Below are 26,235 nucleotides of genomic sequence, written 5' to 3' on the forward strand. Positions count from 1 at the left end.
GTGGATCTGCATTATTAGTGTTTTTTGATGATTTTGACTGTACTTTCCGCTTGGACTTAGCAGAATGCTGCAAAACAGCGAACAACCTTGTAGTGCTGAGTAATGACCCCAAGATTCTTTTTTATTTTCAGGAGACAAAACAGTAGGAGGCTCTTCTATGATTAAGTCACTCACCTGATCTCAACCTAGTAGAGAATGCTTTCTTTGTTTCTGAAGACAAAAAGGGCGTAAAGACCACAAACAAAAAGTAATTTAAGGCAGCTGAGATAAAGGTGTGGCAAAGTACCGCAATTGAGGAAACGCTCTTAAGTGACAATGCATTCCAGAAATATATTTTTTGTAATGTAAGAATAGCTTTTTACAATCATTTGTAAGTCTCTGAAAATTTAGTAAGACATTTGTTGTAATGGCTTAAGCTTTTTAATTGTCAGTCAATTGTTTTTGTTCTACTTAAAATTGATCGAGTATGGATCTATCATCTGGTGCTGAACCAGCATTTGCTATCTCTTGGCTTCTCTGGTCTTGGCTCCTTTGCTTTCACAGCTAACTCACACAGAAGGACCTTTTTCAAAATCCTCATCTCCCTGGGAGCCAAATAATCGAAGTTGAATGTGAAAGTGTCTGTAAATCCTACTATCGCTATACTGCCTTGTGAAGACATTTTCCTTTGAAAACTAGGTATATTTTGTTCACCTATGGAAGTTTATATTGAGAGAAATAAGAAGCCTACTTAAAAGTTCCTCTCCAAATGACGTCAATAGCCCAATCTGGTCACAGATGTATAGCCTACATCTAAATTCCCTCTAACATTCCTATGTGAGCTTGCAACCTCATAATCTGTGTTACAAATCATTTTAAATGGATAGAAACGGAAACTGTGGAATGCTGGAATGCTTTATGGAAAGATATATGTCCAGAGTTGGACTCAAGAAGGATATTATCACATTGTTTAGGGAAGCATAAATCTTTAAAGCGCTTCCATTTATACGTTTTGTGAAATTACAAATAGGTTGTAAGTCAGACTAGCCACAAGGTGAGTGAACTGAAGCCACAAGGTGACAAAACCTAAGAAGGGAATTTCTATTTTTATTTATTTATTTATTTATTTGGGGGGGGGGCTGTCTCACAGTTAAAATGAAATATGTTAGCACTTTTTCGGTTTGTTCTGGAACTCACTAATCCCTTTAATATATGTGTTGAGGTATACAAACAGAGTAAACTCAACACTATAATGACTGTTTTACAGAAATCACAGAAGGAATATGGGAAACATTTAAATTTTGATATACTTGCAGTCATTTGCAGACAATTCTAGAACCTAATAAAATGCAATATTTTTCATTTATTTCAGAAGTCCAACTTTTTAAAGTGCTATTATTTCCCACTTCTCTACAAAGTTTGCCCTCGGTTTTTGCCTGACCAGGAGGCTAGGTGTAGTGGGGTTGCAGTGGTAGGAAAACCACAATAAAGCACATTTAGTTCTTTGTGACATTATTCATACCTGTAGAAAATATTGCCATTACAAAATCTCAAATGCTATCAAAATTTCTGAATAGTGATTTTGAGCATGCAAAGGTTACACACACAGTCTAAATTTGAATTAATGCAGTGTCATGACATCTTGCCTTGGCTGTGGTTGCGGTCTTTCAGCTGTGCTGCGCTTTCCAAGATGACCGCCACCTCTACATGGTGATGGAGTTCATGCCAGGCGGTGATCTTGTCACACTCACCATGAATTATGACATACCTGAAAAGTGGGCTCGCTTCTACACCGCCGAAGTTGTGCTGGCGCTTGACGCCATTCACTCCATGGGCTTCATCCACCGCGACGTGAAGCCTGACAACTTGCTGTTGGATCAACACGGACACCTTAAGATAGCAGACTTTGGCACCTGCATGAAGATGGACTCAGTAAGTTGATTCTGTTGTGCCACTGCTTTTTAAGTTAACATGTTGCTATTCATGTCAACACAAGAGTATCATGACTAAATTGTGAAGGAATACCTATCAAGGAGTGTGTAATTTTCCCAGAGTTCTATAGCACCACCAAGTGTTCTGATTGTGCCACAACATGGCATACAGGATAGGGATGTTTTGAAAAGCCTAAAATGCCATTGTGCTAAACCGTCAATTTAAAGTAGAGCACAGATCCCGCCCACTGCGGTGCAACAATTATTTCACCACAGTCCATTCAAAATAGTTGCTTCACAAGTGGTTCACCCTAACTGCAGACAGTGTGTTACATACCGTTAAACATGTTAAACACCCTCTACATGCCTGTGCTCTAAATAGGGCTGCACTAAATTTAACTTATACTAAACATCTCAAAATATTGTGAATATTGTTTGTATCTTTCTTGGATCACTAATGTTGATCATTGGGGAATTTTAAAAAAAAGAACACATATAATAATGTCAAAGCAAAGCTGTGTGTGTATGTGCGCATGAGCATTCGTCTGATTATTATTGTGAATTTAATTTAATAAATTATAACTGCCTGAAGAGTTTTAGGCTTGTCAGGGGAACCATGAACCCTGCAGGACATATTTCAATTTCAAATCCAAAACTCACGACCTTCTGTTGTCATTGATGGTATTGTTGTTTAATTTTTTTTCAGTGTTTTTTTTATTTTTCAAATCCTCTATATTTTTGAAGACAGGCATGGTGCGCTGTGATACAGCTGTAGGCACACCAGATTATATCTCTCCTGAGGTGCTCCAGTCTCAGGGTGGTGATGGCTACTATGGTCGGGAGTGTGACTGGTGGTCTGTGGGCGTCTTTATATATGAATTGTTTGTAGGTAAGTGACCTTGGGTGTGACATTTAATTCATCCATACATTCACAGCATAAGATGAGGATGCTGAGGTGTGTAAAATCCTGATATGAGTTACACTTCTGATTATCGACAGGCCAAAATATCTATTGTATTGATTTATTTTGTCGGTTAAGAATTTACACAAACCTCATTCTTTATTGAAGATAATGTTTTATTCCACAGGTGAAACTCCCTTCTATGCTGAATCCTTGGTGGGAACCTATGGGAAGATCATGAACCACCAAAACTCCCTCACGTTTCCAGATGATATCCAGATGTCTCAGAATGCCAAAGACCTCATCTGTGCCTTTCTGACTGACAGGTTTGCACATCTACCTATAAATCATGATAAAGCAACACTTCCATTCATGTTGTTCTTTTGAAAGAATTATGAATTTTTCATATAATTATTTATTCTATCAGTATTTCAAAATTTTAATGAATCTTAAATTATGGCCCTATGAACATTTACCACCCACATGAGGTTCCACCTTTTAGGATAGCAAGAAGTGACTTATCATTATCAATTTGAATGATTATAGACACAATGTTTTTTTAGTAGATGAAGAGAAAACACTAAGATGACTCCTCAGTAGCATGAAAAAGTTGGATTTTTCTTTAGTCTTCTTGCTCATTGTGCTGCTACGTTTGAGTTTTAAATTACTTTAGAATATTATTTTTTAAAATCATTCACTACTTAGTTGGAATTATGATATGCTATGACCACACTGCATGGTAAACAGCCATCGCTCTGTATGTGAAGAATAACAATAGGACAAAACGATATGCAGATCACCTGCCTAATGTGACCAGAGATTAATTAGACTCGGGGGTATTTTCATATTTCTTTCTTTTATGCATGTGCATGTCGATCATTTTTTTAAGAATGTATTCCAGTGGCTACTTATATGGTTATTTTTCATATTCTATTTTGTTAATTACAGTTGGATATAAGTGCCACTCCTCGTGTGTGTGTGTGTGTGTGCGCGCGCGCGCGTGCGTGTGTGCACATGTGTGTGTGTGTGCACGAGATTTGGGCTGTTTTCTAGCTTTGTTTTGTATGCATTTATTACTCATTAACTAAATTTGCATTTGGCCTTATTACTAAATTAAATAGCAAAAAGCGAAATAGCACAAAGGAAGTATCATTGAAATGTCCCCTTTGTTTAGGGCAAAATTAGAGTTGACAGTATTGTCGAATCTTTAAAATGTAATTTAGGATAATAGTATGTTCAAGAGACACATGCAACACAGGTTATGTAATGCACACTGTGGCTAATTTCTTTCCAGAGTGAGCAGTTAAGTCACCTTACTTTAGAGAGGTAACAAGTTATTCGTAAAACATTCCATTTTTCATTAACATCCCCGGACATGATGATTACTGTAGTATACGTCATTTTTAATTCTAATTGTTAATTGGAAAAATGCTGAAAATACAAGATCATTTTCCCCCCAATGAAAAAAATAAAAATCTGTTTGACACATAGAAAGCATTGATTCAAGCCACTATTGAAAGTGGGATTTTTTAAAAAGGGTACATTAATAGTATTAAAGATACATGCAGTATGTGGGTGCGTCATGTCCTTGGTTTGTGGCCTATCCGCCAAGGCGAGACCACTTCCTATTTACATTAGTAACCCCACCCCTCAAATAGGCTCAAACACAGGCTCTTTCTGCTTCAAATACAGAGCAGTCTTTCATTTTCCTAAACTCAGTTTATTTACCTTCTCACTCACTATTCTCTCACCACAGACAGAATCTCACATGCTCATGTTTTGCCCAGCAAAACACACACAAACACACACACACACAAACACAAACACATGCACAAAGTGACCAGTGCATTCATCCATCCACACACAGCACCCTCTTTCTGTCTTACTCAATCACCTGAATACCGTCTTCTTCTTTTAGACTTTCTACACCCGCGTCCTTTTTTTTTTTTTTTATTGGATGGAATTCCTTTCTTTGTAGCATTTTTTTGGGCATGAAGAAATGGCCATGTATTTGTTTTTTTGTTTGTTTTTCATCTGAGCTGGTTTAAAAACTCACCCTCTTTCTTCCTTTCCGCCCCTGCTCTCTTCCTCTTGGCTGCGCCTGGAATGTCCCACACGTGGCAAGCCCGACATACCGCACCCCTCCAGGCCTGTACCCAGTGGTGGAGAAGGAAGGGAAGGGGGGAGAGAGCAAGGGAGAGAGTGAAAGTGTGTGGAGTTTCAGAGAGAGGGAAAGAGAGGCAGTGGTGGTGGCAGTGGCGTTTCAATCGGTTACCATTGTTGATGTTGTCTCTTGATTGGGTCTCTATTATCTTTTTGGTTAGACGGGGCTCTCAGGCGTGTCCAGTGTCCAACAATGGTAATGTGGCTCTCCATGCTGGTCAGTGGAGATGCTGTGGTCTGTGTCTAGTGGTCAGTCCACTGGGCTGTGCATCTTGGATGACATGCTGGTGATGGTGGGGTGATGTTCGTGCTGAGGAGGCTCCACTCAGTCTGATTGCTTGGACCTGTTGCTGTGTGCAGGAAGGTTCGTCTTGGCCGCACTGGAGTGGATGAGATCAAATGTCACCCTTTCTTCAAGAACGATCAGTGGACCTTTGACAACATCAGAGAGAGTAAGTGTGCCACCAATTTTAAAATCGTTTCCATCTTTGCTTACTTCTGCTGCACCTTCTTGTGACCATTCCTTACTTTTTACTCACATTTCTTATCACCTTTCTTACCCCTATCCTCCACTGATCAGATTCCCTTTAGCCATAGGTCATACTTTACTTGCATCTCCTGATCCATTAATCCCTATACACATGTCCTCCATATGCTTGGTGCTCATATATTGCCTTATATGATTGGATATTGTGCAGAGAAGCCAAGAACATGATGCACAGAACTCACAGAATAACTGTCTACAAATTAAGGGAGAGTACCTGAACAGAGATGAGGATAAATCTGCTCTTTTATTAGTTGTAGTGACACCGCCAACACATTGGGAGATCAATACCTGAATATCTTTTAAATATGCAGGTTTAAACTTGGCATATAGGCATGGCATGGAAATGGCAATCAAGCTTGGCATGGAAAATTACACAAGTTTTTATAATTTGTATGATAAAGAACAGTTTTTCTTAACAGCCATTGTTAGACTATTTACACACTGACATTATAACAAATTCTTTTCAAGCAAAAGTGTATGTCCAAACATAAGAATTACTTGTTTTGTTAAATAGTTACTGATCAAGTTTGGATTGTAAATTGTTTTTGGACTGTTTCATTCTTTGTCATTTCAGAATTATCCATGCTGGTCAAACGAACTGTAACCATAAACTTTGTGTTCAATTAAAACTTTACTTGTCCCACGTTTTGATTCTATTTATATTTAGAAGAAAGATTTTGCATGTTTTTGGTTTAAAAAGATAATAAATAAAACAAGCTACCTAATAATGAAAATGCTATGATTCCCACTTCAGCTACAAAATGTGTGTAATATAATGCATTTTGCAAGATCAGCTTTACCTTAACTAACTGAAACTATAACTATATATAACTATAACTATATCATCAATGATATAGGAAGGGAAGAGAAAAAGAAGATGGATACCAAAGGAAAGGGCTCATATTAGCAATATGAACAGGACCTCTGTGTCTCTATATAATTACATGCAGGCTCTCTCTCCTTGCCACTCTGTCTCTGCTTCACCTGCATATGATTATGACAACAGACGGAGCTTCTGATCAGAGCCTGGCAGTCTGGAACACGAAACCACTGCTGTGCCACTGCAGTGCTGCCCAGCTTTCTTCATGTTTGCACATGCATGCCCTGTCTGAAACACATACACACACGGGCGAGCGCACACATACACAGAGGCCAGCAATCCCCTAGGGCATCTTCTGTATGGACCTCTCCGAAATTCATGTGACTCCCTGCTGTGCGTGGCTGTGAGTTTGTTCCTGTTAAGGCTCTATTAGGTATGCTCCAAACATAGATTTTGTTCAGCATTCATATTTACTAAGTGTGTACAATTGATGAGTGGATGAAGGGCCAGGAGGAGGCAGTACCCCCTGCAGGAGCGGGTGGGGCAAGCTGTGCGGCTGGTGTGGATGGATCTAATGAGAAGGGCGCCGCAGTTGGAGGGTTGCTCCCCGCTCTCTGACTCTCACTGTGGCCACTGTTGCCTGTCATTAGCCGCCCGCTATCAGAGAGCATTCTGGGAAGTCGTGCCACAAGGGCCTCCATCGAGCTGCCTGTTTCTCTTTCTGTCTCACCACATTCTGGCTTTCTTTTTCTGCTTCGTCTTTTTTATTGGTGCACTGATTTGTTTCATTCCTCCTCTTGATCGCTGTATTCTTCTCCAGTCTCTGAGTCATATTTATCACATCGAAAGCTATGTAATGAACTCTTTTCAAGGAGAAAGAATCACACCGATCGAAGTAATTGGATCCATTACAGCTGCTTTTTGTAATTACGAGCTATTTATATGCCAAGGGACTACTTTAGTTTTATCCGATTGGCCTGACGCACTTTTGTGCAGTTGTGCACAGACTTTTTAGAAAACGTGCCTACACTTCTGAAGGGAGAGCAGAAGGACCTCTCTTTCCTGCCATGTTATGGGCTGTGAAAGACACTGTGTGTGGGGCACAAAGTGAGCACTGTACCTGAAAAGGAGGCGGTGGCGTCAGCCTCACGTCAGCCTGTCGAAAATGCACTCTTATAAACAGTGTAAAGTTGTCATCGTATTCACCAAAAAAAGGTGTTCAAAGTTTAAAAACCTGTATCTTTATTTGTGAGCTCCAAAAGATTTAAATCACTGAGTTGCAAACTTTGTCCTCCTTCCTCCTTTAAACCCTTTCATTTTGTTTTTACTTTACTTCACCATGCCTCATTTCATCCAGCTGTTGCTCCAGTTGTGCCGGAGTTGGACAGTGACATAGACACCAGTAACTTCGATGACATAGAGGATGATAAAGGAAAAGCTGAGACCTTCCCTCCGCCCAAAGCCTTTGTTGGAAACCAGCTACCGTTCATTGGCTTCACCTACTTCAAGGAAGACCAGTAAGCTTTTTACCGTGATACTTGGGATTTTGGCATAAACCGACCATTTGTGTATTTTGACCTGTTTTCAGAATCATCACTCACATTCTGTCTGACAATAGGCATTCATCTTGACAAACACAAGCACTGAGCCTTAAACTTGAGAGGTAGAAAAAGATATAACTCGTCAATCGTTGAGACACTGTAGGCCTGTTCAGGCTCTACACTGCTGCCTTGTTCTGACAAGCCCTTCAACTTCTTTGCTAAACTTCTGTTCAAACCAAGATCCCAAACCGGGGTCTCAATTTGTGTGAAAAATACTTTTTTGAAAAAAAATAAATAAATTTTGGATCTAGGCACACACAGTGCTTTTATTTGAAGCCTTTGTTTTTCAATCATAAATATTTCATTCTGAACTTGTATATGAAGTGTTTTTTGTAAAAAAAAAAAAAAAAAAGACTAAATGGGGCTTACAATCAGGGTTGAGCTATGCTGGAGTGAGGAGGAAAGAGATTGGAAGAATTTGCATTGTGTTTCAGAGAGAGGGGAGCAATTTACAGTTCGCTCACTTTATCTCATCAGAATAATGTGATGATGGAGAAGAAAATATCCTCAATCATGAGACAGTGCATTAATGTGGGTAAGAAACCATCAAACAACATGGCTTTAGGCAAGCCTCTCTCTCGGGGCCACTCTCATTAGGAGTGGCATTCTCAACTGTTGAGTGTTGGGACGTCACATTTCTTATTCACATTATTCACATCACATTATTCCCCATGATTCATGGGAGACGGAATGATTCCAAGGGATAGTTTTGCTTGCATATCATCAGCCTTTGAAAAAAGTATGGGCTGGAACAATCTATTTGAATTCCTGCAAACGTGTTTAAATATATATTTATATATTGATAGATAGATAGATAGATCTACATGTATCTATCTATCTCTCTCTCTCTCTATATATATATATGTGTGTGTGTGTGTGTGTGTGTGTATATATATATATATATACACATGTATGTATATATGTGATTGTGTGTGTGTGTGTGTATATATATATACATATATATATACATATATACACGACCTCATTTAAACTCTTTTGCACTCATTTATGGCTTTCTTTTGTCCCTTATTCTTTGACAGGCTGCTGAGGGGAAATAAAAGCTGCTCTGTGGAGGAGTCAGAAGGCAAGGATAAATCTGATGAGAAGGAGCAGTTCTCTGAAAGCAAGAAAGATGTAGGTGTCTGTCGACATTGAAAAGAAAAATATTTACAGGCAAAAATTCCATGATGATGTACAGCTGATGCTGATCTAAAAATTATGGTTGCACAAGTATCATCGTCACAAAGACATTATGAAATAACATTTATTATTAGCTGAAATAGCTCTATTTTCTCATCATCTGTCTGACTAGCTCCAGAAAAAGCTTCATGAACTGGAGGAGAAGCTTGACCATCAGATGCAGGCCAAAGATGAGCTGGAACACAAGTGCAAGTATGAATTGGCACACAGCCTGTTTTGTAATGGATTTTTCAAATGTTGCTTGTTTAGTTTTTCAGGGAGGAAAATAGTTCTCATCCTTGCAATACGTCGCGCTTTTGAGAAGATTAAAACCATTACCTTTTTCAAGAGATGCTTGAAATTGTAAGGGCCTGCTTTGAGGCTGTAATTTGTGCGGCTGTTGAATCAAGAGGAGAGGCACTTCTGATTCTTGGTCAACCCTAATTCATATAAATGAGATGAACAAAATATTGGAAACAATTCTCAATGCAGAACAGTTCAGGTTAAACAGCATCATGGCTCAAAACATAGCAAATAAATCTACTTCAGTCAAATAAATTCAAGTAAAGCTAAACTTTTAATCCTCCTGAAAGGTGGATGTCATTACAGGACTGTTACATTAAACTGCATTAGCGTTTATAAGTTGGCTTGTGGATGTGTAGGACTAGTTATATATGGCAGGAAATCAGCTGGATTGCTTTACATGATGGGAAACAAATGTGTTCTGGTAATGACAGAGGAAAATAACTTCCTGGACTGTACAAATAAAAGGCCTGTGTATTATTAACAGTAAGCCATGGCCATGGTTTTGGAAAATTAAAATGCACTAGTCACTATAAAATTGCATTTAAATGAAGCTGGAATATCCTCAAAGCCGTGACCATAGAGGTTATAACAGGTCAAAAAGCACTTGAAGTGTTTCATTTCATAGATTCTCTGAAAAGTACATTTTTATGAACTGCCTTTTCTCCCCAGAAATGTCACCAACCGCTTAGACAAGTTGGTCAAAGAATTGGACAAGGAGGTAAAGTCTTTCTACGCAGGACGATTAAAGATGAAGCTGAGAAGTGTTCATGCCATTTAACGTTATTTTCCAAATTGACTGGTGGTCAGATGAACAGCCGGCAGAGGGTGGAAGCCTCGCTGAGGCAGATGGAGAGAGAGCGAGCTCTGCTGCAGCATCAGAGCGCCGAGAACCAGCGCAAGGTTGATTTTGAGACGGACAGAAAACGTGGCCTGGAGAATGAATGTGAGCAAACGCGTTCTAATACAAAATGTGGAAAAAAGCCCTGATGGCTCAGGTTTTTCATTAAACAAATTTTTGTAGTCGTGAGGGGAAATGTGTTTGAGTCCTGTTATCCATATTAGAAGTCTAATGCATTTAGTAGTCATGGTTTATTACACCATACCAGGATTTCCAGACTGCACTGAAAATTTGAAATGAGATTCTACATCTCTTTTCACACTCCTCTGCATTAATTCATCAGTGAACAACTTGAGAGACCAGCTTGAGGATCTGAGGAAGAGGAACCAGAACTCACAGATCTCCAGTGAGAAGAACATCCAACTGCAGAGACAAGTGAGGGGGAGCTCTTTCTCTTCACTCCATATGTGTTGCATGTGATACATGTTGTACATCTGCGTCTCATATGCAAAATTTTCCAGTTTCAAGTAAAATACTGTTGGCCACAGATAGACAGAAAGGGACAAATATATTATCTATTATTCTTTGAAAATCTACATTCCCAAAGTTATAGTTGTTCAAAAAAAAAAGAAAAATCACTCAAGATGCACCATTTTATTTTGAAGGGGGACATTTTTGACCTTCATAAGTAATGAACTGTTTGAACATAAAAAGCTGAGATATTTTGTAAATTTTCCTGCAGTCTTTGTTTCAACTTTGTTAAAACAATGCTTACATAACTTTTAAATATTTGTAGAATTACAAATGTCAGGAGACACACATTTTCATGTTTGTTTTTTTGGGAAGTCGCACCTCTCTTATGATGCAGCTCTTAACAATTCAGTGCCTATGTTGTCAATAATCATCCAAAATGGATTTATTTGTTCTTCTTTTGCATTAATTGGGGTGACTTAATCAAAATATCAAACCACACACATCCTTGATTGTTTCTTTATGGAAAGAAAAGTTTAAAAGCCTTTCAGTACTGGAAAAAGTCCACCTCCTCATCTCAGAAATTAAATCCTTTTCAGAGAGCCTGAATATGCTTAGCAATTCATAGAAAATACTGCACATGGGTTTTATGCATTATGATAGATCTCATATATGGGTTTGTGAAAATGGCCTCAAGAGAAAATTATATGCTGTAGATTCTGATTTATTGCTCCCAGCAGGTTGAAGGTTTGACCTTATAATTTGGTCAGAATCAACTCCAGCCCTTGGTGATCTCTTTGAAAAAACATTTTGGAGTGGCCGAAGCGAGTCAGTGAAGGTCATTGTTTCACAAAGAAACACAAAGTGTACCCATCTGCGTGCAGTTTCAATGTCTTTATTCACTCTGAATGTGATGCCACATACTTCTAGATTTTTCTTATCAAAAGTGCAGTCTTCCTTTCAAATCATAGCCAACCTAATTTTTGTTTAAAAAAAAAAAAAAGCTTTAGCTTTTTAGTATAAAATGTGAAGTGCTACTTAATTGACAGCACTAATTGAAAGCATCCAAATAATGTACTAATAGAAAGCGACGTAGAAAGCGACTATTAGAAAACAAAACGGATGACAAGCCAAACAGCAAATGTTGGATCTGAAGTCTATATAACAACCAGCAGAAGGAGAGAAGAAATTTAGATATGAACAAGAAGTGAATACAATGATCTGAATGTTCCACAACTTGTTGAAAGAATAAAGAAATGTCAGTGGAAACATGTTAAATAGACAAAACTTATTCTCACTTCTGATCTACAGCATTTAACCCACAGGGTATACACCATGATTTCTTTGAAGTAAAAGCTTATAAGAGGATGTGTGCTCTGAAGAATATTCACTGAAAATGTTTAAATGTACTTCAAAGAAAGTATGAAAAAAGAAAACCTGGATTTCATTGTTTTAGCTGCGAGTGAGCCAAACATTGTACTTCAATATTCCACGTATAAACAGGCAACAATGTCTGACTTTCTAATCATAATTTCCATTTTTGGCTAATTTGAACATTTTTATTTATGCTACTGAGCTGACCCACTTTAAGCCTGCAGGGTGAAAGTTTCATTGAGACTCTCTAATTGGCAGCTGGAGGATGCCACTACTTTGCTTCAGGCAGAGCAGGAGGCAGCAACCAGGATGAGGAAGAGTCAGGCGGAGATGCAGAGACAGGCCCAGAGCCTGGAGACGAGCCTCAGGGACACGCAGGAAAAGTGCAACAAGCTGGAAAACAGCAAGATGGAACTGGAGAAGCAACTGATGGGGCTGCGGGCCGAGTTGGAGACAGAAAAACGAGAACGCGTTCTCGGAACAGAAATCATTGGCGACCTGCAGGGTGAGAAGTTGTCTGGCCTTGGGGATATAGGAAAGAAGTCACATTGCATGCAATGTTTATTACATGTTAACGCTTAACTTCTAAGCTTAATTGAGATTGCAAATGAGTGTGAAATGTTGAATGTTAAATTTAACAACAGTGTTCACCAAACCTGGATGCCAGTCAGGCAGTATTAATGGCATATTTTTTTATTTTCCAAATTTTAATGTGTGTGGGTATTTTGGATTAAAAGATTTGAGAATTTTTGCATCCACATGCCCAAAAAGGGTAATTCACCGCTGTAACTTCAGGTGGTGAAACATTGCTCCTCGCTTGGATACTTAGAAGCTTCTACAATAAACATCTCAGTAGCCGGAAAAAAGGCCTCATACAGCTTGGAGCTGCGAGCTGGACAGGGTATTAGATGTGAATTGTGTTTTGGAGCAAGACTTGGGAAATATCAGATCACGGGTGGAAACATCTGTCCAAAAGCCCGAGACTGAAGCAACAGGCTGCTAAAGCCAAAGGCCGACCAGAGCCAGCAGCTCTTGAGAGATGCTGTTTGGAAACTTTGCTAACAGTCTCTCCATGCAGAGAGGCCAGCCACTGAGGTCAGAGGGGATATACTCTAACAAAAGTGTCGCCTGTTTGCAGTTATGTCTTTTTTCCCTACTGTTAAAAATCTCCGTGAGTGTAGAGTTGAGTAAGGAGAAAATAAATACTTTCCTGTTACCTTTTTTCAATGTATGTTCAGCAAACATGTAGAAGAATTATAAAGTTACTCTCCAGAGAACAAAACTCAACTGTTCAGGTTGTTTTCCATCTATTTTATGGTTTATCAGTCTTTGTTTTCACCAAGTCTGTTGCATCATATAGTATTTCTGTGACTTGGGGCAATGATAAATCTGAGAAATCCCATAAATCCTCAATCTGTTTCTGTTAATGACTTATTAACAATAACCCCATTAATCTACTACAGGACACATATCTGGCCTGGAAAAAGAGGTGAAGGAGATGAAGTCATCTCTCTCGAAGGCCCAGTCAGAGAAGAAGCAGCTGCATGAGAAGCTCAATGACCTTGAGAAGGTTGGTCCCCATTATTTTTTTGGGCTCATCTTCAGGTGGGAATTGGTTTTCTCATAGTAAAATATTTTTCCACCATTTTAAAGCATTTCTCTAGCTGTATCTGATGCTCCATCCTCATGCGATATTACTAATAGTTACATTCATCAGTAAGTAAAAATTCACTCTTCAGGAAAAGAGCAACCAAGAGATAGACCTGACGTTCAAGCTGAAAGCAGTGCAGCAGAACCTGGAGCAGGAGGAGGCCGAACACAAAGCGACCAAGGCCAAGCTTGCAGACAAAAACACCATCTATCAGTCAATCGAGGAGGCCAAGTCTGAGGCCTTAAAAGGTAAGGCAGTGGCCGAGCAAAGTGCGAGTGGATGAGAGAAAACAGGCCAGAGTTGGACATTAATCGGAAAATAAATAACTCGCCAAAGCGATAAAACGAGGGGATCTGGACGTGGAGAGTGAGGAAATTGGCGTGAGCAGATATGCAATGTATCTTGACAGTGAAAGTTGTTAATGAGAATAGTGGTGAGGACTGACTGAATTTAGTGCAGCACGGTGACGCAATGGTTAGCGTTTCTGCCTCACAGCACGGAGGAGCATGGTTCAATTCCGAAAGGGGACCATTCTGTGTGGAGTTTGCATGTTGTCAGTTTGGGTTTCTGGGTTCTCCGTTTTCCTCCCACAGTCCAAAGACATGCAGCAGGTAAATTGGGAAAATTGCCCAGATGTGTGAATGACGGGGTGAATGGTTGTCCTCTTTATGCGGCCACAGTAGACTCGTAGGACAACAGTCCAGGGTGTGCCTTGCCTGTCACCCGATGCCAGCTGAGATAGGCTCCAGCATCCACCATGACCCTAAGTAGGATAAGCGGTAGATAACGGATGGATGGACTAACTGAATTTACACAATATGGGTTGTGTCACGAGAGCGCCTTCAAATTATCGAAACTGTTTATCCTCCGTGCGATCCCAGGCATCGCTCAGGTTCAGCAAAAGGCAAAGGTTGTTTTGTAAACACTGTAGCTTGGAATAGAGCCCGGTTCTCCATGTTGATGGATTTACTGGCGCTGTCCTTCGGTCCAGAGATGGAGGCCACCCTCCAGGATGAGCGTGGTCTGAAGCTGCAGATGGAGGGGAAACTGCTGCAGTTGGAGAAGGATCAGTCCATGCTAGACTGCGACTACAAGCAGGCACTGCACAGACTGGAGGAGCTGCAGAAACAAAAGGATAAATTCTTCGACGAGGTGGGGCTTGCATCTTTTTAAAAGCAGATGTTATTTCCCATCGTAGCTTTTTTTAGTTCTGTTTGTTCTGTTTGTGAAATACCCATCCCTAGCTGTCCATTCTCAACTCCAACTCCGACTCCAATCTCCCAAACTGTCAGACGCGAAACTACCTGTATAAACAAAAAAGGAAGTTCTGTCCCGCTGGCTAAATCAGAATGCCTGAAACTTTCATTAGTCCCCACACTCGCCATTCACAGTAAAAACACTTCAACCCAGTTACAACTAAGAATATTGTATCATATAAAGTAGCAGGTGCTTATCTGACCCTTCTCTGTAAAGCATTAATCATTCATTGATGAATATGTACTATAGCAGATCATGGGACTGTTCATCAATAACAAATTTCATTTTTGGAGTACTAACTAGCAGTGAATCAATTGCAGAACATAAAGTACTATAATGTAGTGACTTGCAGTGTATTATGTTTGTATGATCAATGCATCTAGTGATTTTGTTTTTTAGCTCTGTGATTGATTTTGAGTTATGATTGAAATCATCTTCAGTGTTTAACTGTTACCTCTGGTGGGATCCTTGACAAGAGGCACATTCCCTTAAGTGTGGTATATCGGGAACACTTGAGAGAGAGGGATTATGTTCAGGACAAATTTTATCAATACTTATTACCTTCATATCATGACGGTCTTCCAATACATTTTTTGTTCAAGTCAATATTCATACTCTTTGCATGACAAAATTTCACACCAGTGTTTAAGAGATCGTGATAAATTCATTAATAATGTCAGTAGTTGACTTCATTTGTTATTATAATGAGATGCAAAAACATTTCAGTTTCATTTTTTTTTAACCTCTTCTCTACAAGAGTGTGAGAAGTATTTGGCAAAGGTATACTGCCTCAAAGCAGCACAGTGCTTATCTATCACATATTTGTTTTTTGTCGGAAAATGATTTATCGTATGCTCTGAAAATACGGTTTTTGTGTTTGTGCAGGTGAAGAGCCTGAGTTTGCGTCTGGAGCAGGAGGTCCATAAGCGGAGTCTAAGTCAGAATGACCTGAAGATGCAGAGCCAGCAGGTGATGGTTCTCCGCACCTCAGAGAAGCAACTCAAACAGGAGCTCAACCACCTGCTGGACATGAAGCAGGTCCTCGAGAAGCAGAACCAGGAACTATGCAGGTCAGCAAGACACACAGAGATGCACAAGCTGTTGAAGAGCGTATTGCCCGCAATTCCGTTAGACAATACCAACGCAGAGCATCTGCAGCTTGAGAACGTGGGAACATTGTTGGCCTGTGTAATTTCAGTTTCAGTTCTTCAATGAGGGAGAAATAATTTGCGCTTGCTTTGTCCTGTTTCAGGGAGAAACAGGAAGCTGAAGGCCAACTGACAGAATTACAGGACCATCTAGAGGCAGAGCAATATTTCACAGTGAGTCTGCTCTCTGTTGGTGCTGGCAAATATCTGAAAATCTACCTAGTGTAAATCGTAATGTAATGGCAGCAAAGTATTGAAATAAATTTACAAGGGCCAAAAATGAATGTGTGTCTTGCCAGTGAATCGTATTCCCCTATCCTCTCAATTCTAATTTGAATTGTGATGCGACACTAATTGAAAACCTTTTTCTTCTCCAAGACACTTTACAAGACACAGATTCGGGAGCTGAAGGATGAATGCGATGAAAGAAATAAGATGTACAAAGCAGCACAGCAGCAATTGGCAGAATACCAGGAGGAGAGGTAAATGGATGACCCCTGTACTCCACAGCTTTCAATTAAACAATAAAACACTACAATAAAGATTATGCTTGATCCTTGTTAAACATATTGTGGCAGTTACACAGATATTGCAGATTTACATGATTACATGATTTTTTGAAGGGGGGTCATATTTAGCACATAATGCACTCCCTTCCTTTGCAGGGATTCCCTCACAGCGCAGCTGGAGGCCAGCCTGACCAAGGCAGACTCCGAGCAACTGGCACGCTCCATTGCAGAGGAACAGTACTCCGACCTGGAGAAGGAGAAGATCATGAAGGAGTTGGAGATCCAGGACATGATGGCGAGACACAAACAGGAGCTCAGTGAAAAGGAGGCCACCATCAGCTCGGTCAGATCACAGCCTAGGCTTTTCTATATGAATTCTATCAACATTGACCCGCACAGATATACCAAGAACTGACATGTCAACTTCATTTTAATAGATAGTATAGATGAGCTGAGACATTATTCTTAGATACTTGCCTTTTTTGAATTTTCTCTGTTTTTGATCACTTTTTTCTTCAGCTCAGTTCCAAAATTTTCAACCCCTGGTCAGTTGCCGTGCTTCATGTCAATGAAGAAAATTAATGAGGAAATACAAAAACTACATATACATGTATATAAATTGTTGACAGATAAAATAATGGTGTCTTTCCACACTTGTCCAGCAAAATATTTTCCTCCTTTATTTTTTTTTTATGAATTAAACACTTGGGAACTATTTCTGTAATCTGATTTCTCAGATTTTTTTACCATTCCTTGTTAAGTGAAGATTTTAATTCCATGCTGCAAAGAAGCCACCACTCTTTATTTTTGACTGTGTTACCAGCATCTGTGAATGCCAGTCAGTATTACTGAATAAGAAAATGTTTATGAATATGTTAAAAAAGGAGATCTTAAGGAAAAAGTCACAATCTGACATTCAGTCCATGGGCCTTTCAGAGACTCGGGGATTATTTGGATGCTTGTGACAGCACAGGAAATCGCTAACAAATTCGGAAGATATTTCTCCATCATATTCCTATTGAATACTAATTTTTAGTGTTTGAAGAATCTCGCCCAAATGAGGAAATGTACCGTGATTGGTCAGTTGGTAACATGATGCGATTAAGCGTTTTATGTCTCCCTTGATGTTTTTTTTTTTTTTTTCCCAGGTTTTGTTCTTAAATGTTGTGCATCTAAGTGTGATAACATGTATACTCTTTCCTAACTTCTTTCACAGCTGGAAGAGTCCAATCGCACACTCACAGTTGATGTGGCCAATCTGGCCAGTGAGAAAGAGGAGCTCAACAACCAGTTGAAAGACATGCAGCAACGTGAGTATCATTTTCACCTGCAGACTGCTGTACTGCAGGTGCAAATTGTATTCTCTTGCCTTTACAAAAAAGCTTTCAATTTTTTTTTCTCACATATCACCCATTATACAATTCATTATACTGTTGAATAATTTCTGTGAAACTACAGATTGTTTCGAATGAAAATATGTCTCCCAGCAGATGTTTGTCAATATCGTCTATGCTTTTCATTCCATCCAGAGCTGCTGAACTCAAGGGCTGAGGAGAAACAGATGAACGTCCTGAAAATTTCCTTTGAAAAGCAGCTGCAGAATGAAAGGACACTAAAACTTCAGGTGTGTAGAAATGTAGAACTCTTTGCCTGACACCTTCAGGCTTTCATATTTATACCCACGCCATTGTTATGTCAGCAAGTTTATGATTGGTTGTCAAGAAAAAACATTCAGCTTGCAGACTTGTGCTGAACTCTGGGGGGAAAAAGCCTGAGATCTGAAACAAATATGAAAATGTATGTTACAGCATCATTGATTGTCCTGTGGGCCTCCATGTATATTTTTTAAAATATAAAATGCATAAATAGATCTGTAAGGCTCAAGTCTGCTGCATTGCACCCAGGCTGTCAACAAGCTCGCAGAGGTGATGAACAGGAGGGAGACGGTGAGGGGAGGTCACAGAAGCATCGACACCGAGGTGCACAGGAAGGAGAAGGAGAACAGGAAGCTACAGCTGGAGCTCAGAACAGAGAAGGAGAAGCTCAACAGCACCATTATTAAATACCAGAGAGAGATGACAGAGATGCAGGCGGTAAGTACGCCTACACAGCCACCATGCTAGCAGACTGGAAACCTGACTTTATCTGAGATACCGATGAAAGCAAACTTTTAGTTGTAGTGGTGAGAAAGTTCCATGGAATATTAGTTGAGGTATCCCAGAGATAAAGGCAGAGCCAAAACACCTCTGGACTGACTTAAGGTTTTCATATTATATATGACAGCAGCAACACTGGCTTTACACTGATAGGAGGTCAAATGGAAACTTGAGGGCTATAAATGAAACCATTGTTTCAGGACCAGAGATACTCAAAGAAGCTCCCTAAACCAGTTAATCTGGGTCAAATAAATGTTTAATTTATTCTGAAGAAGATAACATGCATCCGATTCCTAGAAAGCATCAATATATCATTTTAACCATATTCTAGGTGCATCCAATCACACAGTCCAGCTCACGTCCTTGTCAACAGCAAAACACTGTTTTGGACAATTAGACGACAATCTGTCCTTAATATCTTTTGAGTGACCGTTTTTCTGCTGTGACACCAGCTTCTATTATACAAGAGTTAGTTCTTCTAAGTAACATTCTCCTCTGACCACCGAACTACCAGTTAGAATCAATTATTTTTAAATATTGGAAATGTCGCCATGAACAGTGATGGTGAGACATCATCTATCCCAAGAGCCTTCACTCAAGCGACACAAAAATTGCCCACATAATTGTTTTAACAGGAGAGAAAAAAGGAAGTTTTTACTTTACGTGGACAGACAGGTATGCAGTAGATAAAAATACATTAACATTAATAAACTTGGAAAAAAAAATCATGTGAATTTGATATTTATTCAATAATTAAACAAAAATCTTTAATGATGTGTTACATGAACACGCAAAGTTGAGCCGCTGAATGTGCAATGCTTACATGCCCTTCTGTTTAGTGATAACCATTACACTTTTCTAAAGGAGTCCAAAACTCAAAACTCATCCAGGTAGTTTTTGGTAATCCTCCTTAATAACAAACACACAGCCTGAAAACGACCTCTTGAGGATAATGCAAAACACAGGTGAAGTCAATGTTTTCCTTCAGTGTTTGAATATTGGACAAAAGACTGATTAAGAACCTGTTTGTTTGTCACTCAGCTGATAGCAGAGGAGAACCAGGTGCGCCTGGAGCTTCAGATGGCGCTGGCAAGTAAAGACAGTGACATTGAGCAGCTTCGCTGCCAGCTGACGTCCCTCAGTGTTCACTCGATGGACTCCACCAGCATCAGCAGTGGCAATGACTTAGATGTGTCTGAGGGATATCCAGGTAAACATCTGGAGCCTCCATCTCACACTTCCATAGTTTGGCACTTATATCCACATTCTGTTCAGGTCCAGTTCTGTAAGTAGATACTCACCTACATGCTCTTGCTAGTCATTTCTTTCTGGAGTTTCCTCTATTCTTTCTGTTTCCTTTGTTTTCACTTGTGTCTTATTATCCCCCGGAGTAACTGACCTTTTTCTTTTTCCATTTTTCCGCTTCATTTCGACTCCATTTCTCTTTTTGGGGTTTGGAAACAGTGCGCATAACCCACTCTCACACCTCCGAATCAATGTCCTTCACGTACCAGCGCACACACAAATCAGTCTGCATCGACACTCGCCCCAACCTTGGTGCATCTCAACATCTTTTTGACTCTGACTCCGAGGATGAAGAAGAATATGATGGGCAGGTGGATCGAGGCCGCCCGAAACTCGCCCTCACCTATGAGCAGCCTGAGCCCAAACTTGCAGGTGACCCTGCATGGTGGATTAGACCTGAGAGGGGGATCTAAATTAAAACTCCAGTTGACCTGGCAATGCTTCATGCCCTTTGCATTTTGAATTTTGAAGAAAGTCCATTTTCCCTAAGTTCATTCTGTTGACTGGGAGAAAAACCTAAACCTTGGTTTGCCCCTGCAGGATTTCTCCTAATCCCTAAACTCTGTTGACTCTGCCTCTGCTGTGCTGTAATCCTTTTTTATGTTCACTGGACACGTGCATACTCACAGTTTGACATCAGCCTGCTTAATTAAAATTTTTCCACTAAAAGATGTTAGAAAAATCTCTTCACCATGTAGTGAGATTTGCAGTGTGAATTTTTCCAAAAGACATTAAAACAAGTGTGATGTGCCGCATTTTTTGCAGATGGTTGCCACTTGATTTTTTATTTAATTTTTTTTTTTTATATTTTATTTAATCCAAAAGAAAGAGAACCATGTGCCCTTTGGTATTTGCAAGGAGCCAAGTGAAGAGTGCTTTAAGTAAAATGCCAGCAAAGTTTTAAAATGTCAAGCTGGTCTATGTTTAAGTGCTTCTCATGGTTAAAAGCTTCTCTCCTTGTGTTGTCAACATCTCTGGTTTTCTCTCTAGAATCCCGACTGGAGGGCTGGATTTCACTTCCGACCAAGAACACGAAGCGGTTTGGCTGGGACAAAAAAGTAATACCGCCATGACTACTGCTCGTCTCTAGACGTTTGTTTTTTTTGGTAATTAGACACCGAGTAATATCCCTTCAAACAATATAGCCCTTGTTTCCTTTTCTCTTACAGTATGTCGTGGTAAGCAGTAAAAAGATCCTGTTCTACAACAGTGAGCAGGACCGGGAGCAAGCCAACCCTTTCATGACCCTGGACATCGAGTGAGTCATTCGAGGCCTGTTATTCCAAATATGAATCCTGGATTATTTGACATATATAGCACCTTTTTTAAAGTGCGCAATGCCTCACAATGTAATGAGACAAGATATTGTTGTATTGTGGCTACATCCCCCTCACATCCCCAAGTGTTGACCTCATAAGGGCACCATAGGGAACGTCATCTGATCTGACGCTGTAATTACCTGCACAGCAGGCCATCCTTCCCGTTTCATTTTTGGCAAACAATATTCAGTAGACATCCTATCTATATCCATGAATATGTGAAAAATCAGATAAAAATGGCAATTGGAAAAAATATTAAATAGATAGAGACACATATAAACAGATTGCAGAAAGGAGTTAAACAGAAAACAGTTGGGCTGGCTAGTATGAGAACATTCATGTCACAGTAGTCAGAAATATGCAATACAATAAAACTGTTGCTAAACAACAAGGATTTCCCACTGTGTAGTGACTAACAATTTCCTGGCAATTTTTTTTCTTCTTCTCACTTGACTTGAATTGAGGTACCTTCGATCTTGAAATATAACAAGTCGATTTAAAAGAGAATTACTAAAAAAGAAAGGCGGGGTGGTTGCCATGCAGTTATGCCTGTTCTGATATAGACAATAAAACAGTTGATCCCAAAAAAAGAAACATGATAAAACGTGAAGAGTAGAAGACACTTGACATACATCAACATTTCACCCTTCCCTAGAATGAAATGAAATGACTTGACAGACGCTGAGTGGGATTTGTCTCTTTTCTCTCTCTCTCTCTCCCTCCCTCAGTAAGCTGTTTCATGTCCGACCAGTCACTCAGACTGATGTCTATCGTGCAGATGCCAAAGAAATCCCACTGATATTCCAGGTATCGCATTATTTTGCACAGACAATGCATGTAGCTCTCCATAGGCATGTTTTTCTCAATATATCAGATAGTCAAGTTGTTTTTCGATCTTCCAGAACCTTAACATTGTTCTTTTCTTCCTTATACACAGCTTCTGTATGCCAATGAAGGCGAGAGTAAACGCGATCAAGAGGTCATAGTGGAGGCCACTCCATTTGGCGATCGCCCATCCTACATCAGCCACAAGGGCCACGAGTTCATCCTCACACTCTACCACTTCCCCTCCAGCTGCGAGGCTTGCACTCGCCCCCTCTGGCACCTCTTCAAGCCCCCGCCTGCCCTCGAGTGCCGCCGCTGCCACACAAAGTGCCACAAAGATCACCTTGACAGAAAGGAGGAGGTTATTGTGCCCTGCAAAGGTCAGTATATACATCAAAAAAGAGTCCTGCCATTTTAAATTGCTCAGGAAGAGACACACATTTTTCAGTAATTCGCTTATAGGACATACTTTTTGGTTCATAATATTACATATCACTTGTTTACCAAAGATTTCATGATAGTTAGCAAACAATTGTTTCAAACACAAAATTGCTTTGGTAGAACCTTATTAGACTTCTTGGCATACTTCAGTTTATATATATATATATATATATATACACACACACACACGTATATATGTGTTAGACTTTTTGGCATACTTCAGTTTTATATATATATACACACACACGTATATATGTGTGTTTTCTGTTTGACTTTGTTTTGTTGCATGAGGATTCTTGTTTTTTTAAAGTTGTCAAAGTATATTTTCTTTGCATATCAGCAAAGTACAGTAATATTATTATTAATCAAAAGCACCACTATCTTAAATGTTAAGTATAGTACTAATGTGTTCTCTCTCCTTAACAGTTAATTATGACATGTCCACGGCCAAAGAGCTGCTTCTGCTGACCCACAGTCGGGAGGAACAGCAGCGCTGGGTCAGTCATCTCCTCAAACGCATCCCAAGAAAGACCCCCTCAAGCCCGCCTTCTGCCACACAAGCCCACACTCCCGAATCAGCATCACGTTCTTCTCCTCGGGTTTCACCACGGCCTTCACCGAGGGGCTCCCCACACATGTCACCCCACCGTGGAGCCATCAAAATGCCGTCTAGCCGGCAGCAGCAGTCTTCAGGGAAAGCCAGGTGAGGAAATACCCAAACTGAGTTTGTGTTAAAGTGTAATTCCTCCTTGGGTTTCAAACTTGCCTGCCATGATGTACCATGGTTTGTTGACTATAAACACATTATGTTGAACATATTTTGGTGTATAGATCCACATATATAGTGATTCTACTCAGGAATCAGCAGTTCGTCATCTGCTTGAGCAGAAAAAAATGGAAAAATACACAACGCTGAAAGAACCCAGTGTAGTGCATATTTATTAATACAAAGACTAAACATTTTACAGTTGAAACTTGGATTTGTATATCCTCTCACTGTACAAATTTACTAAAAATTGCAGGATGCAATACAGCAGCTTCTCAGCATATGCATTAGAAAAATAAACATGAAAAATGTACCGCTGTGCCCCACACAGAATATCCCATGACCCCAACAAATAAGCTGCAAAAGAAGCTGTATAAGTCAATTGGCCTTAAATAGTGTTTCTTAACTGCATAAACCCAAGACAAAGGATTTCTTACCGCTATTTCTATTAGCAATAGGGCTATCATTTCCCTGAAGGATAAACTGTAATACTATGCTGTCACATAAAGCTTGTTTGTGACACAAGGGGGAGTCATATTCACTGTAAAAGCTCTACAGTATCCTATTGTGGTGTGAAATGTTAAAGCTGCTGCAAATGGATTATTTCATGAGATGTGTTAACCAATCCTTGAAATAATAGGTTCTGTTGATATTGGTCCCTTTTGTTGATGCAGCTTTTGTGCTTAAAGCAGCCTTCATTTGCATACTGTCTTTTAATTATGCTATCTAATGCAGTAGGAAGTTTTACCGCATCCTTATGGGAGTTGCTAACTATATTTACACAGTTTTCCGCAATTTAGTTTGTCTCAGCCGCAACCTAACTCGCTCTTATCCTCCAGCACTGGTCCTATACTCCGTATCATCCTCCACTGACATCTGACATCTGACCCCATCATTCTAAAGTCTCTCATGCTGGGAGACTGTAAGTAGCTGAGCTTGGTGTGCTTTCCGCCCAATGCATGGCCATGCAGCTGTGCTTTGTAACCCTCTCTAATCATAAAGAGCAGTACTGCCCCCCGGTGACTGTGGCAGGTGTTGACCGAACACATAACAGATAACGGCTCCAGTGAACAGGACACTTACCGTTTCAGATTGCTTGAGTTGGGCCTAGAAGATTGGAGTTGGTCATTGGATGACATCGATAGTGATGATGATATGGTCTTCTGAGAGAAGAGACAAATGGGGAATGGAGGGTAACTGGACCTCTGCATGGGACTCGTGTGTTTGCGCTTAGTGGACCGCTTTATATGATTAGATGCACATTTTTGTGTGACTTCAAAATTTATTGCTGGGTCTGAATCACGATGCCTTTGTCCGAGCTTCATTACAATTACAATTATACTCCAGGTAAACATGCAACGTATTTTCTTAGACTGTGCTTTTTTGTGCATCCTTTACTCATGGATTGTTCAGCTATTGAGTAACTTCCCTGTTTGATGTGTGTTTTTGTGTGGGCGTTCTTCTGATGTTTTGCCATTCTCTTGGAAGCATCCCAAGTTCATTTTCTCTTTCTTTCTCAATTCACAGTTAACCCTGGCTGAGCAAAGACGTGCCTTAAAATCCATGTGAATTAATGGCCGCAGTCTGGACACTCTGCCCACATGTGTTATTTATTCAGGGAAACAGACTGAAAAAGCACTACTAATGGACAGAAACGTTCACAGTGACTGGCTGTCATCACAAGGATTGGGATCTGTCATTTTAATCAGAGGATTATGAGCACATGTCTTCATATTAGAGATCTCATCTAAACAAAAAGAAAATTAATCTTTGCTCTTGTGGTTGAAACTACCTATATCTGTTATGACCATAACCACAAAAACATGGATATTTACTTGCATTTTCCATGCACGTGAAGTTCAAGCTGTGTGTGTGTGTGTGTGTGTGTGTGTGTGTGTGTGTGTGTGTGTGTGTGTGTGCGTGCAAATGTGAGAGAGAATGTCTATTGTATATAGGATAAAGAGATCTGTTTTTGTAACACACAAAAGTGTAGGTTATGGTATATCACTTTTATTTTTATGGGTATCAAAATATAACTGAGTTGCACATTATTCATTGCTGATTTAATGTTACTGAACACATTCTACAGTGTAACTAGATTTCTTTAAATACAAAACGCCAACGTTATCATTTACGACAATAACTGGACTACTGTGAACAGGAACAGTTTCTCAAATCATTCAAGAGGAATACAAATAAATTCCATTACACTTAACATTAATAATTTATTTTCATCCTTTAAATGTATCGATTGGATTTTTCTTAATGTGCCGTGGGTAAGGATTTTGGATGATATGTGAGAATGGATTCAAAAGAGAGAATGATTTATGGTGGCCCCAATTAGGGACTTTGTGGCTTGATGTCTGTCAGACGGGATTTAATGCTAGGTTTCCCCTTCAAGGTGGTTTTGAGGTTTCATCAGACAGATTAGAGAGGGATTTATGACATCTACAGATAGATTTTAAAGATATTATTCACCAAGACTATCAGAGAATAATGGATTTTAGGGTGTTTTTTTTATTTTTAATTATTATGTTGACAGCCCACATGCAATAAAAATACAATGATTACAAATGCGTCTTATGTATAGAAAACATTACTGTGTATTTTAGGAAACTATCTGAACTATACCAGAATAGCTTCACCTCGGTCAAGGAGGTACATTTGGAGTGAGTGGGCTTGACTGAAATAAATCTTTCAGAGCAGCCTAAAGCCAGCTGGCACTCATCATACATAATGTAATGGTTC

The 26,235-nt window shown here is 39.7% G+C and overlaps 1 protein-coding gene across 5 annotated transcripts in view; it reads left to right on the forward strand.

Annotated features, from left to right (window-relative positions):
• LOC147222883 (rho-associated protein kinase 2-like) overlaps positions 1 to 25,706 on the forward strand; it is a 33,251-nt gene extending 7,545 nt beyond the window's left edge. The window contains exons 5-34 of one of the 5 annotated variants that reach the window (XM_086167319.1): positions 1,651 to 1,911; positions 2,655 to 2,799; positions 2,999 to 3,137; positions 5,335 to 5,426; positions 7,699 to 7,858; positions 8,983 to 9,076; positions 9,255 to 9,334; positions 10,097 to 10,145; positions 10,235 to 10,370; positions 10,609 to 10,700; positions 12,369 to 12,615; positions 13,574 to 13,680; positions 13,850 to 14,009; positions 14,753 to 14,913; positions 15,904 to 16,088; positions 16,271 to 16,340; positions 16,545 to 16,648; positions 16,832 to 17,018; positions 17,892 to 17,985; positions 18,205 to 18,299; positions 18,580 to 18,768; positions 19,873 to 20,041; positions 20,296 to 20,508; positions 21,127 to 21,194; positions 21,306 to 21,394; positions 22,184 to 22,262; positions 22,393 to 22,660; positions 23,148 to 23,424; positions 24,579 to 24,680; positions 25,015 to 25,706. In XM_086167319.1, coding sequence (XP_086023445.1) covers positions 1,651 to 1,911; positions 2,655 to 2,799; positions 2,999 to 3,137; positions 5,335 to 5,426; positions 7,699 to 7,858; positions 8,983 to 9,076; positions 9,255 to 9,334; positions 10,097 to 10,145; positions 10,235 to 10,370; positions 10,609 to 10,700; positions 12,369 to 12,615; positions 13,574 to 13,680; positions 13,850 to 14,009; positions 14,753 to 14,913; positions 15,904 to 16,088; positions 16,271 to 16,340; positions 16,545 to 16,648; positions 16,832 to 17,018; positions 17,892 to 17,985; positions 18,205 to 18,299; positions 18,580 to 18,768; positions 19,873 to 20,041; positions 20,296 to 20,508; positions 21,127 to 21,194; positions 21,306 to 21,394; positions 22,184 to 22,262; positions 22,393 to 22,660; positions 23,148 to 23,424; positions 24,579 to 24,654 — 4,086 coding nt within the window. In that variant the 3' untranslated portion in view covers positions 24,655 to 24,680; positions 25,015 to 25,706. Of the gene's footprint in view, positions 1 to 1,650; positions 1,912 to 2,654; positions 2,800 to 2,998; positions 3,138 to 5,334; positions 5,427 to 7,698; positions 7,859 to 8,982; positions 9,077 to 9,254; positions 9,335 to 10,096; positions 10,146 to 10,234; positions 10,371 to 10,608; positions 10,701 to 12,368; positions 12,616 to 13,573; positions 13,681 to 13,849; positions 14,010 to 14,752; positions 14,914 to 15,903; positions 16,089 to 16,270; positions 16,341 to 16,544; positions 16,649 to 16,831; positions 17,019 to 17,891; positions 17,986 to 18,204; positions 18,300 to 18,579; positions 18,769 to 19,872; positions 20,042 to 20,295; positions 20,509 to 21,126; positions 21,195 to 21,305; positions 21,395 to 22,183; positions 22,263 to 22,392; positions 22,661 to 23,147; positions 23,429 to 24,326; positions 24,410 to 24,578; positions 24,681 to 25,014 lie in introns of those variants that run through there. The other 4 variants (XM_086167320.1, XM_086167322.1, XM_086167321.1 and 1 more) reach the window with 4 other exon arrangements.
• Positions 25,707 to 26,235: the final 529 nt, after the last annotated feature.

Source organism: Fistularia commersonii, chromosome 20 (genome assembly GCF_037954325.1).
Source record: "Fistularia commersonii isolate RoL2024-O1a breed Wild chromosome 20, RoL_Fcom_v1.0, whole genome shotgun sequence".
Lineage (NCBI taxonomy): Eukaryota > Metazoa > Chordata > Actinopteri > Syngnathiformes > Fistulariidae > Fistularia > Fistularia commersonii.